Consider the following 13,186-nt stretch of genomic DNA (forward strand, 5'->3'; position numbering starts at 1 on the left):
CAAACAGAAACCTACGAATCAACTTATCCATCCGCAAAATAAAAGCATGCAAACAGTAAGCATGTTACAAAAGAAGAGGAAGAAAAATCTAACCTTTATCCGAAAAAGGTTGGAGGAAATGAAAGCCTTCAAACACAAGAATGCTTCACGAACAGGTGGAGAGGAAATTTGAAAAATCGCAGAAACGAAACAATGAAAGAGAGGGAAAGTATTTATAAACACGTTAGGGGCATAATGGTAAAAACAGGCAGTCATTAATGGGTGCACCGTTACCAAGGTAATCAATACCTACGCGAATCTCTAACAGACGCGACATTTGATTAGACGTAACCGTGAAAAATCAAAAGTCACGAAAGTCACGTCGGTTCCAAACAAACACGTCGGTTCCCTCCCCAGTCGGCTACATCCCCGAGTAGAATACTCGAACCCAAAGTCTTAAAAGAAATTGGGCTCGAGTAGGGGCACTGTTCATACCCTGGCCCAATGCTAAGGCCCAGGATCCAAGTAAAAAGGCCCAACTCAAAGGAGTTGAGCCTCACACTACACAAACCAGATGCCACGAAGTCGGCTATCTTCACGACTTGCTCTAAAGAAGTCGGTACGAGGATCAGCTGGCAGATAAACCCTCCCTCAAGAGGATAACTGCCCCTAGAATCTCTCTAACCACTTCCATGAGCCATATTTCAACCACCCTAAGATAAAGGGACGGTTATTCCCCTTAAAAAGTGGCACTACTTCAACGGTGGTTATTAGTTCACCACTATAAATACACTGACACCTCTCAGGTATCTCTAAGTCCCAATACTCTCTAGACCTGCTCACACCCTTGCTGACTTAGGCATCGGAGTGTCTTTGCAGGTACCACCCCCATTCGTTCATACTCACAAGTCGGACGGAAGCCCCCAAGGCGCAGACCCGCTCGAAGACTTCCTTCCTCAGACGATTGGGCCAATCCAGCGAGTCCAACCCAACAATCTCCGGTTACCCATCGTAACATATGTATATCTAATTATTAATATTATATTTAATTATACAAATATATATAACAACGTATAATAATATAAATTTAACAAAAATCGTAACACACAAATAAATACATATACAACAAATAAATAGATGATTGTATGTAAATCAGTAATTAAATTATAACAATAAAAATTAATTATATTCAGTATTAATTATTTACAACAAAAATAATAACATTAAAATATATCAAGAAATTATTCTTAAGTTTATAAGAGTTATAAGAGGTTATATTATTATAAATACTGTCTAATTCATAATATAATCATCTCTTTTTAATAGTAATTTTGATGTTGTTATTAAATTTAAATTCTAAAAAAAAACAATTCTATAGTTAATATTATCAAAAAACACTATAAACACGTCATATTATACATATGTTATAACTATTATAAATATGATATCACTTTATTTTGTTTTCAAGTTGTTTTAAATTTTAGCCAATAAGTAATAGCTCAAATGGCATAATTTTCCTATATTCATTTAAGAGGTTACGAATTCGAGTATCTTATCTTTAGTAAAAAAAAAAAAAATTTGTTTTTACTCTTAAGCTTTTTAAAGGAACCAAGGGTTCACCCTTCTTGCAGTGGATGGGACACTTTTCTTTTATTCTTCTTAATTACTCTAAAAACAACTTGTTTACCGCCAAAAGAGTTTCTTTAATTTTTTTTTTAATTTAAAAAATATCTCCTTTTCAACAAGAAAGATTTCTTTTTAAAATATATATCTAATTATTAATATTATATTTAATATTAATATATTCGTATTAATATATTTAATTATACAATTATATATAACAACATATAATAATATAATATAAATTTAACAAAAATCGTAACACACAAATAAGTACATTTACAACAAACAAATAGACGATTGTATGTAAATCAGTAATTAAATTATAACAGTAAAAATTAATTACATTCAGTGTTAATTATTTACAACAAAAATAATAACATTAAAATGTATTAAGAAATCATTCTTAAGTTTATAAGAGTTATAAGAGGTTAATTATATTATTATAAATAATATCTAACTCATAATATAATCATCCCTTCTTGCAGTGGATGAGGCACTTTTCTTTTATTCTTTTTAATTACTCTAAAAACAACTTGTTTACCGCCAGAAGAGTTTCTTTAATTTTTTTTTTTAAAATTTAAAAAATATCTCCCTTTCAACGAGAAAGAATTTTTTTTTAAATATATATATCCAATTAATAATATTATATTTAATATTAATATATTAGTATTAATATATTTAGTTATATAAGTATATATAATAATGCATAGTAATATAATATAAATTTAACAAAAATCATAACACACAAATAAATACATATACAACAAATACATAGATGATTGTTTGTAAATCAGTAATTAAATTATAACAATAAAAATTAATTATATTCAGTGTTAATTATTTGCAATAAAAATACTAACATTAAAATATATCAAGAAATCATTCTTAAGTTTCATCTTCTATGCCGATTATTTACTATTCCATTACACTGATTCCTGAATTATTTGGCCAATTTGCGATTTTAGAATTTTAAATGTATTTCTTTAAATTTGTTTAGGTTGAAGCAAAGAAACTGTTGGGAATAAGGAGTATGACCACAATCCAATCAATTATGTGTCAAATAATTTGTTATTGTTATTATATTAAAATGTTAATATAATAAGGTCCTTGATTAAATTTATAGATTTATCATTGTGATAGTGATCATAATATTGAGAGATAAATCTTTTATAATTTAATCTAAATTGTTCTTGGTCATAGGATTATTAAAAAGGACATTAATAATCCGGAAAGATCAATATATATATAATGGTCTTCATTGGATGAAGATTAATAGATCTTATTTATTAAATTATACATATAGATGGTGCATATAGAGATATGACTATTGAACTGACCCACTCTGAGAATTTCTAATGGTTATAATTACCGTATATTTGTCAATAGGATATTCTCAAGATGAACATAGTAACAGAGTTTTCTTTGACCTGCGACTGTCATAGTAATTAACAATGTATTTATTATACTTTGATTCCGGACACCTAATACCCTAGGGTGCTAATTGAGTGGATATTGGATATGATTTAAATACTTGTAGAATTAATGATTAGTCAATAAGGAATCCGTCAACTCTTGGTAAAGAGTTTGAGTTCTATGATTATAATGATTGAGATAAATGAAACATTGGCCAAGAGAATTGAATGAATGAAGAAATGAGTTTCCTAGGTCATTCACAGTTCATTATAATAATGGTAACAAGTTAGAGTTTGACAATTAAACCATACTCTAAGGGTTAACCAAGAGTTGGAAAGATGGAAGGAACTATACTTTGTTTTTCTAAGGTTCTTAGTAAAAATATATTACTTCATACTATTGGGTCGTTGAGGAGTGTTGCTAGACGCCAACCTCGATTAGTAAATTTAGTATGACTAATTTACTACCCGCTTAGTATTGAACCTATGGGGTCACACACTAACGAGTGTTCTAATCTTTGCTGTAGAATTATTTAATTATTATTTTGATTTGATCAAATAAATAATTATATTAATTCAAATGGAATATTATTATATTCTTTACTAGCACCAAGAATATAATAATAGTATGATGATTGAAAATATTAAATGAGATTTGAGAATAATTAGTTATTTTATTTCTAAATTTGGATGAGATTCTAACTGATTCTGTTTTCAAATTGAGTGATGATATGATTCATAAATTTGAAGGATTCAGATTTAGAATTTCAAGATATGATTTAAATTTGAATTGAGATTCAAATTTAAAATTAGTAACAAATCTCATACTATATATATGTGTGCCAAGAGTAAAGGAAAGACAGAGGAGAATAACAAGAGTTTTATTCATTTACCTCTACGCACATAAATGTATGTGAGCCTAATTCTTGGAGAAGAATTTTATGGTGTGCAAAGAATTGCAAGAGGTTTCTCAATTTAGATCAGATATCCATTGGTCAAAGAGTTGACAGCAAAGGTTGGTCTCGGTGTGGATACGCATAGCGCCTTCGTACCATCGAAGGAGAAAAAGATTTTTACTAGCGTACTCAGGTATTTATATATGATCTATGTATTATTTCTAGAATAAAATTTAAGTACAAAATAGATCTTTAAATTACCTTTTTTTCGTGTTATGAACACATGGTAATCCTTCAGAAACAAACATTTTCTTCTTGCCTTGTTTAGTTTTGGTGGAATTTTGAAGTTACATTTATAAATCAGTTTAGTAAAGAGGTTAATAACACATTGTAATATTACTTATTCAACTTTGCATTGTTGGATATAGTGGGCTTGCATCTAGTTCGAAATTAGGACTGGATGTTTGCACATTCATTCACATTCTTTGTCTCTAAGGCTTGTTCTTGTTGACTTTAACATAATGAAAACATGCTTTGATTACATTGTTAAGAATCTAATAAGTGCATCTGTTCAAGAATGTTTAAGACCTTAGTCCGTGGTTGATAGCATAAAATGGTAGCATTATGTTTGATGTTCTAGTAGATTGTCACCTATGTTATCTTCACGCTCGTTTTGTATATATAACTATAGATATATTGAAGTCATACCATTATTACTTAATATATTTACTTGAAAGTTTCCCTTGTGCCCACCAATTTTCAAAACACAAAACAGAGTTCTCATGTTGAAGCTACATCATATATTTCGTTTATTTATAGTTTGCATCATCTTTTTATTATTATTACTATTATTTGGCTGGTTGGTTTGCTTGATTTTATATCTTCTCTTGTGGTATGATTTGCAGGAGGGAGCAATGAGTGCAGATCAGCTCATTGAACGCGTAGAAACTGGTCTCAAAGTCAAGCAATAAACCTAGCAAGTCTTTTGTTGTTCACCCTATCACTTTTAAGGAAAAAGTTTGGTAACCAAAAATTTTCAGCCATAATCAGCTAAAATTTTTCATATTTTACTTCATTTATATCATTTAATAACAGTTTTATTTTTTACTTCACTCTCTTATCATTCTACTTATCACCGTTCATTCTACTTATCACCGTTCTTATCAAATCTGCTAATTAATGATATTAATTAGAAAATCATATCCCTTTTTGTTAGGCACTATTGTAATCAATACTTAATATTCCTTTTTATAATTTGATTTTTATATATAAAAATACAATAAAAATTAATAATAATTATATTTAAGAACGGTAATTATAATATCAATTACATTAAATAATTGCAATTGATTCTTTGTGGTATTTATCATCAATTATTTAAACTATATTTTATTATGTAGTTCAAATTCTTTTACATATATACTAATAAATCATGATTCAAAATATTTTAATATTTTATTTTTGAAGACATTATACATTTAAATCAACGTATAATTTTTTAAATCACCGTCTTTGATAATTTAAAAATTTATTTCATGTTTTTCAAAGTGAAAATGATTTATTTTAATTCACATATATTTCTAAATTTTACTATAATTAAATTTGAAAAAAAAATATCAAATACCTAAATCAATTTATTCAATTGACAAATTTATTCATAACATCCCCAAGTTCATACACATAACATCTATAATTAAGTAAGATACACATAACATCCAAAATTTTATATTAATAACATCCATAATTTCATATTCATAACATTCATAATTTCATACATATAATATTTATAATTAACAATTTTTTACAATTAATATTACCAAATTTTAATATTTTTATTTACTATTCATATGTATACTTATTTATTGATTTTAATACGACGAGTTAATAATTATTTTTTAAATTTTATTTTTAATTTTAATTTTTTTTATTTTATAATAGCCTATATGTAAAATATGAGTTGTATACCAGAAGTTGTTACATTCTCTAATTTAACATCCATATTTTTATACGTATAATATTTATTATTTTATTTTGCAGGTTATGAACCAACAATTTTAGATATTTTTAATTTTCAATAAATAAAAATTGATCAAATTTAAAATATTTTATTTTTTATAAAATGTGTTGAGGTGATTTGAGTTTTTTTAATTAAAAATATAAGAATTTGAAATTTTTATTTGGAAGAAAAAATTATACAATTATAAATACATGTAATAATAATAAAGGAAAAATTTTTGCAATCTGATTCACATTAAATTTGGAATTAACTTTTAGTATAATTAAATAAGGAAAGATAATTAATGATAGAAAGAATAAATTAATTGCGTCAATTAAATTAGGAGAGTGATCCACACTCTCTTATAAACGCAAATACTATTAGTCATATACCTTTATTTATTATCTATAATATTTTGGTTACGTAGGATTGCCGTTAATTTAATTGGGTGTCCACCGCTCAGCACAACAGAATCAAGTTGTCCAGTGACTAACTATCAATGGAAAAAAAAAAAGTCTGAAAGACATAATAGGGTGATCTTAGTCTTCCAATATATTCATCTATGACATCCAACATTCCAACAGAAAGTATTCTTTGCAGTTTCAATACACCTGAAAATGTTAAAAGTAATACGAAATTTTAGAGGAAAAGGATAATAATGTATAGAAGCAATTTACAGAAAGTGCAGCTTTAATTAAACTATACAATTAAAAGTGGGGCAATGTTACATGACCAAAATATTATAGATAATAAATAAAGGTATATGACTAATAGTATTTGCGTTTATAAGAGAGTGTGAATCACTCTCCTAATTTAATTGACGCAATTAATTTATTCTTTCTATCATTAATTATCTTTTCTTATTTAATTATACTAAAAGTTAATTCCAAATTTAATGTGAATCAGATTGCAAAAATTTCTCCTTCATTATTATTACATGTATTTATAATTGTATAATTTTTTTCTTCTAAATAAAAATTTCAAATTCTTATATTTTTAATTAAAAAAACTCAAATCACCTCAACACATTTTATAAAAAATAAAATATTTTAAATTTGATCAATTTTTATTTATTGAAAATTAAAAATATCTAAAATTGTTGGTTCATAACCTGCAAAATAAAATAATAAATATTATACGTATAAAAATATGGATGTTAAATTAGAGAATGTAACAACTTCTGGTATACAACTCATATTTTACATATAGGCTATTATAAAATAAAAAAAATTAAAATTAAAAATAAAATTTTAAAAATAATTATTAACTCGTCGTATTAAAATCAATAAATAAGTATACATATGAATAGTAAATAAAAATATTAAAATTTGGTAATATTAATTGTAAAAAATTGTTAATTATAAATATTATATGTATGAAATTATGAATGTTATGAATATGAAATTATGGATGTTATTAATATAAAATTTTGGATATTATGTGTATCTTACTTAATTATGGATGTTATGTGTATGAACTTGGGGATGTTATGAATAAATTTGTCAATTGAATAAATTGATTTAGGTATTTGATATTTTTTTTTTCAAATTTAATTATAGTAAAATTTAGAAATATATGTGAATTAAAATAAATCATTTTCACTTTGAAAAACATGAAATAAATTTTTAAATTATCAAAGACGGTGATTTAAAAAATTATACGTTGATTTAAATGTATAATGTCTTCAAAAATAAAATATTAAAATATTTTGAATCATGATTTATTAGTATATATGTAAAAGAATTTGAACTACATAATAAAATATAGTTTAAATAATTGATGATAAATACCATAACGGACAAAGAATCAATTGCAATTATTTAATGTAATTGATATTATAATTACCGTTCTTAAATATAATTATTATTAATTTTTATTGTATTTTTATATATAAAAATCAAATTATAAAAAGGAATATTAAGTATTGATTACAATAGTGCCTAACAAAAAGGGATATGATTTTCTAATTAATATCATTAATTAGCAGATTTGATAAGAACGGTGATAAGTAGAATGATAAGAGAGTGAAATAAAAAATAAAACTGTTATTAAATGATATAAATAAAGTAAAATATGAAAAATTTTGGCTGATTATGGCTGAAAAATTTTTGTTACCAAACTTTTTCCTTAAATTAAATATATATCATTCTTTGTACTTTATTATGACTGGAAATTCTATGGAAGTGGTGGTAGAAACAGTATCGGAATCTGAAAATAAGTGTCTGCATACCTAGGACCTTCATTTTTGTTCAAAAGTAAAGGATTTGATTAATTGTCATGACTCCATGATTTAGGAATCCAATGTTATACATGTTTGATGCACATTGCTTGTGTTTTCTCCAGAGTATGGAAACCTTGGAGAACATGAATTGACGGTGCCTGATGCACCTTATGCAGTACTGATAGAGATATATAATTATATATTACTAATTTACTATTAGATAGCCACTGGGGATAATCATATGGATAGAGAGTAGAGTCATGTAGCGCTACACCAAGTTGAGGAAAAGAAAATAAACTGCATTAGTAAATGAGAGTAGGACTTAAAAGAAGCCACAATAAGAAAGAGTCATTAAGCAATAAACATGGAGTTGATTTAATCAGTAGTGGATCCATATAAGAAACATGGAAGACCTAAATGGGAGGGCGAAACCAAGCTTTCATGATAAACATAGCAGTTATGAATACCTAGTTCGTAAAGATTTGGATGCGTTAGCTGGCCAACATTTGCATTAAACATAACAAATTTGCAAGCATTGGAATAATAGGAAACAGCCAGAACGTCATCATTTTCCATGATGTACAAGGCTGTAAATGACTGAAGCCATGTTGATCCACAACCCCGGGGTACTAAAAGCTCACTAGATATGGTGACCAACTTAGTCCAAGACTCTTGAACCCCATGCTCCTTCATCTCCCACAAAACCAAACGACTATAGTTTTCATTGAAACAAACACAAAGGTTGTTCCTCAAGACACCCAACATAGGAAAGAAAGTATGATCCCTATTAGGCAGGGACATTGGGCAAAAACTCTCGTTGGCTAAGTCAAAGGAAAGGATCACCCATTTTAAGCTGTTGTTACGAACATGAGCAACCCAATTGAGAGTGCCATTCACAAACTTCCCTATCGCCTGCCGGGGATAAAATGGAGGATCTTGAATGATGGTTGTCCAAGAATTCGAACCAAAGGTGTGAACTTTGTAGTGGTGTGCCCAAGAACCCTCAAGAAACTTGTAATTATCATGCACATGATCATAGCCAAAACCACACATGTAGTCCCCGATCATGAGCCCCCCTTGCCGAATTTTCAACCAATCGGAAGCCAATCTGGTACAAGGGTTCCACAATCTGATGGATTCCCAGTCTGTATGACGGTTGATCAAGGCGAGGCAGAACAAGCCATTGCAGGAACCCAAGATATGCACATCATCATCCATCTGGAAGCAGGCATCCTCAGTAGGCGCGGATGGATTCTTAAATAGAGACTGCACCGAGAAAAATCCGAATCCGCGATCAATTCTCAATATTCTCAATACGAGTCGTGGGCGGGTCATGGTTGGATCTGCTGTTGAGCAGTGAAGGTGGTCGCTGGCGAATTTTGGGCTGGAGATTAGTGCATTCCATGATTTGCACACAATCTTGAATTTCACAACGGAACTCGCCGGAACCCTCACCAGGATCTCGGCGATGATTTCGTCCGGAAGGATCCGCAGCGTCGAAGAGAGGTGCTTGTGCTGCTTGTCGGTGGTTCCGAGCAGGTTCCCCCTCATTCTGGAGAAAGAAGGGGCGGCGCGATTAGTAGCAGTGGAAGTATGCAACTTGGGACGGGTTGGTATTTTTAAAAGTTTCTTTTATTTTTTGACTTTACAAGCGTGGTTTTAGAATTGAGGAGTAGGGTGTACATGGTCGGGTGAAACCAGGTTTGATGTGACTTAGATCCAATTCGAAATATATATCGGATTTATTTATTAGATTCGAATCTGACCTTAGACCCGATGAAACTAATACACTTTCGGGCTACAATTATACCGGGTGAAAATCGGGCAGTTAACATTACATTACGTTGATACTTTCTTGTAAACTAGCATGTAAAAATATCCAAATTTTCAAGGCTCCAACCATTAGTTAACATGGTAAAATTCACTTAGAAAAATATAACAAGAACCAACCCTTCTTCAAAATTAAAGTATAACCACAATCAATATTAAAGCATAACCACAATCAATATTAATATTGTCTAATAATACCAAATATTTAAATCAATACAAATAACACAATCTTATGTATTAGTCTAAAGTCTTATGTATTCTAAACATAAAACATTAACTTATAGCTTTATAATGACTAATAACACAAAATATTAAGGTTTACAATACTTAAATTCCACGTAAGAATAGTCATGATCCATCACTAATAACACAAAATATTAATTGTGTATGATGACCGGGCCACCGGACCGACTTCGGGTGACCCGAGCTATGGTCCGGACCCGACCCGAAATAATGACCGGGTCTATTTTTGAGACCTGTACCCGACCCTAAATCCGATGAAATCACACCAAATTAGTCCCTAAAGTGTTCGGGACCGGGCCGGGCCGAGTCTGTGCACCCCTATTGAGGAGTGTTGCCTCTCCAACAATTTTTATGATTTGTAGTTATTAAGTAGTTATTAATGATGTTTTAATGGTGTGAGATTTTATTTAGGAGTTATTCTCCACATATAAGCGTTTTCTCATATAAATTATACAAGTCATTTATATTCACACGTTTTTCACGTTTTTTTTTTTTCTGTGCCTCTTTTTTTTCTTCTTTTTCTTTATCTGTGCTTTCTCTTTTTTTTCTCTTTCTTCTTCTTTTTTCGTACCTCTTCTTCTTCTTTTTCTTTCTCTGTGCCTCTTCTTCTTCTTTTTTGTAATTTTTCTCTCCCATTATCGTCGTCATCAACATCACATCTTCCTCCTCCTTCTCTTCCTCCTTCTTTTTTCATTGAAATTTCTTCTCCTGTTTTCGTTTTCTCTTTTTCCTTCATCATCAGTTATCTCGTTGTTGAAAATAATAAATAATTCAAGTTTAGATTGTCAATTGAATCAAAACGAAATTGATTATTGTTTTGAATCCAAGACTAAGGTGTGGTTCAATTTAATAGAAAAAATATAGTATTAGAGGAAATATTTTTTTTGCAGTAAATTTAGATATAGTACGAAGATATTTGGGTGTATCACAAAGATATTTGGGTGTATTTTAAGAATTTTTTAGTATATTTTTATTCTGATAAGTTCTGCATAATTTAAAATTCTTCATCTTCTTCCTTCTCATCTTCTACTGTTTCTTCTTCTTTTTTTATCATCATCACTGTCTTCTTTTTTTTTTTTCTTATTCATCTTTTTTTTTATTTTACCTTCTCAAGTTTCTTCTTGTTTTGCTCTCTTAATAAGAATAAAAACAAAAAAATCAAATAAAGAAGAAAAAGAAAAACATAATGCTGCAAAATTACTTGAAAGAGGATAAACTTACATTCATTTAACTAAAAGAAAGAAAGAAATAAAGAAGAAAAAACGCACCATTAGAGAAAATATTTTTCTGTATTTGCAGCAAATTTGGGTGTAACACGAAGATATTTGGGTGTAATACGAAGATATTTAGGTGTATTTTAAGAATTTTTTGGTGTATTTTTATTCTGATAAGTTCTGCATAATTCAAAACTCTTCCTCTTCCTCCTTCTCATCTTCTACTGTTTCTTCTTTTTTTAGGGTAAAGTATACTTTTTGTCCCTGAAGTTTGGTAAAAATTTCAAAAATACCCCTAAGTTTTATTTTATTTCAATTTTGTCCCAAAAGTTTTCGATTTGCATCAAATATACCTTCGACGGCTAAATTTTCAAAAAATTTAAGACCAATTTAAAAATAATGCATGAAAATTATGCTTGATTTGTTTGTGTTGAGGGTTGTTCTTATGAAATTGTTGTTGAATTGGTCTTAAATTTTTTGAAAATTTAGCCGTCAAGGGTATATTTGATGCAAATCAAAAACTTTTGGAACAAAATTGAAACAAAAAAAAACTTAAGGGTATTTTTAAAACTTTTATCAAATTTCAGGAACAAAAAATATACTTTACCTTTTTTTTTATCATCATCACAATCTTTTTCTTTTTTTTTCTTATTCATATTTTTTTTTATTTTACCTTCTCAAATTTCTTCTTGTTTTACTCTCTTAACAAGAATAAAAATAAAAAAATCAAACAAAGAAGAAGAAGAAACACATAATACTGCAAAATTACTTGAAAAATGATGAACTTACATTCATTTAACTAAAAGAAAGAAAGAAATAAGGAAAAAAAGAAGAAGAAAAAAACGTAGTAGTAGAGAAAATATTTTTCTATATTTGCAGCAAATTTGGGTGTAACACGAAGATATTTGGGTGTAATACGAAGATATTTGGGTGTATTTTAAGAATTTTTTGGTGTATTTTTATTCTGATAAATTCTGCATAATTCAAAACTCTTCCTCTTTTTCCTCTTTATCTTCTACTGTCTACTGCTTCTTCTTCCTCATCTTCTTATTTCGTTTTATTATAATTCTTCTTGGGAGAAAAAATCAAACAAAGAAGAAAAAAATACATAATATTGCAAATCAATAGAAAGAAGAGTAGGAAAAAAATGCAGCAACAACAACGGTAATAAAAAAACAACGATGAAGATGAAACACGCGAAGAAAAAGGAGATACACAAAGAAAAAAGAGAAGAAGAAGAAGGAAGAGGAGGAGGAGAAAGAGGAACGTGAAGAAGAAGAAGTGTCTTCCATAATGATGAGTGAGAGCGCGCTTTGAAAATGGTTGAGTGACGCGTCACAGTAGGTGAATGTAGTTTTTGTTAGATTTGGCCCAACTTATAAGACTTGTAAGCCAAAAAGACTTGTATGTGTAGCATAATTCTTTATCTAATAGTATAAGTGTAAGGGCAAAGGATTAGATGGTCTCCGAACGTTTGGACTATTAAATGATTCTATAACAAAACATGTTTTTTAAGTTTTTTAATAATTGTTAAATAGTCCTTATTTAATTTTAATTACAAATTAACTCCATATATTTTATTTAATTATAAAAACTATTTTTTATTTTATAAATTATTATTTTATCATTCATCTATTATGTTTATTAACAATAAAAAATAAAAATAATAACAAATTAGATATTCGATTGATCGTAATAATTTTTTGGCAATTCTAACCGATTAAAAGTTTATCTTTTAATCCGTTACATCCCTCGAGCGTTGTGAAGTTGTG

General features: G+C 28.5%; 1 protein-coding gene across 1 annotated transcript; it reads right to left on the reverse strand.

Annotated features, from left to right (window-relative positions):
* Positions 1-8,502: 8,502 nt before the first annotated feature.
* Positions 8,503-9,696, reverse strand: LOC107616296 (F-box/kelch-repeat protein At3g23880-like). The gene has a single exon (XM_016318271.3). It carries the CDS (start codon positions 9,676-9,678, stop codon positions 8,503-8,505), a length of 1,176 nt encoding a protein of 391 aa, XP_016173757.1. The 5' UTR covers positions 9,679-9,696.
* Between the last annotated feature and the right edge of the window lie 3,490 nt (positions 9,697-13,186).

The sequence above is a fragment of the Arachis ipaensis genome, chromosome B9 (genome assembly GCF_059453495.1).
Source record: "Arachis ipaensis isolate K30076 ecotype BB chromosome B9, ASM5945349v1, whole genome shotgun sequence".
NCBI classification, from domain to species: domain Eukaryota; kingdom Viridiplantae; phylum Streptophyta; class Magnoliopsida; order Fabales; family Fabaceae; genus Arachis; species Arachis ipaensis.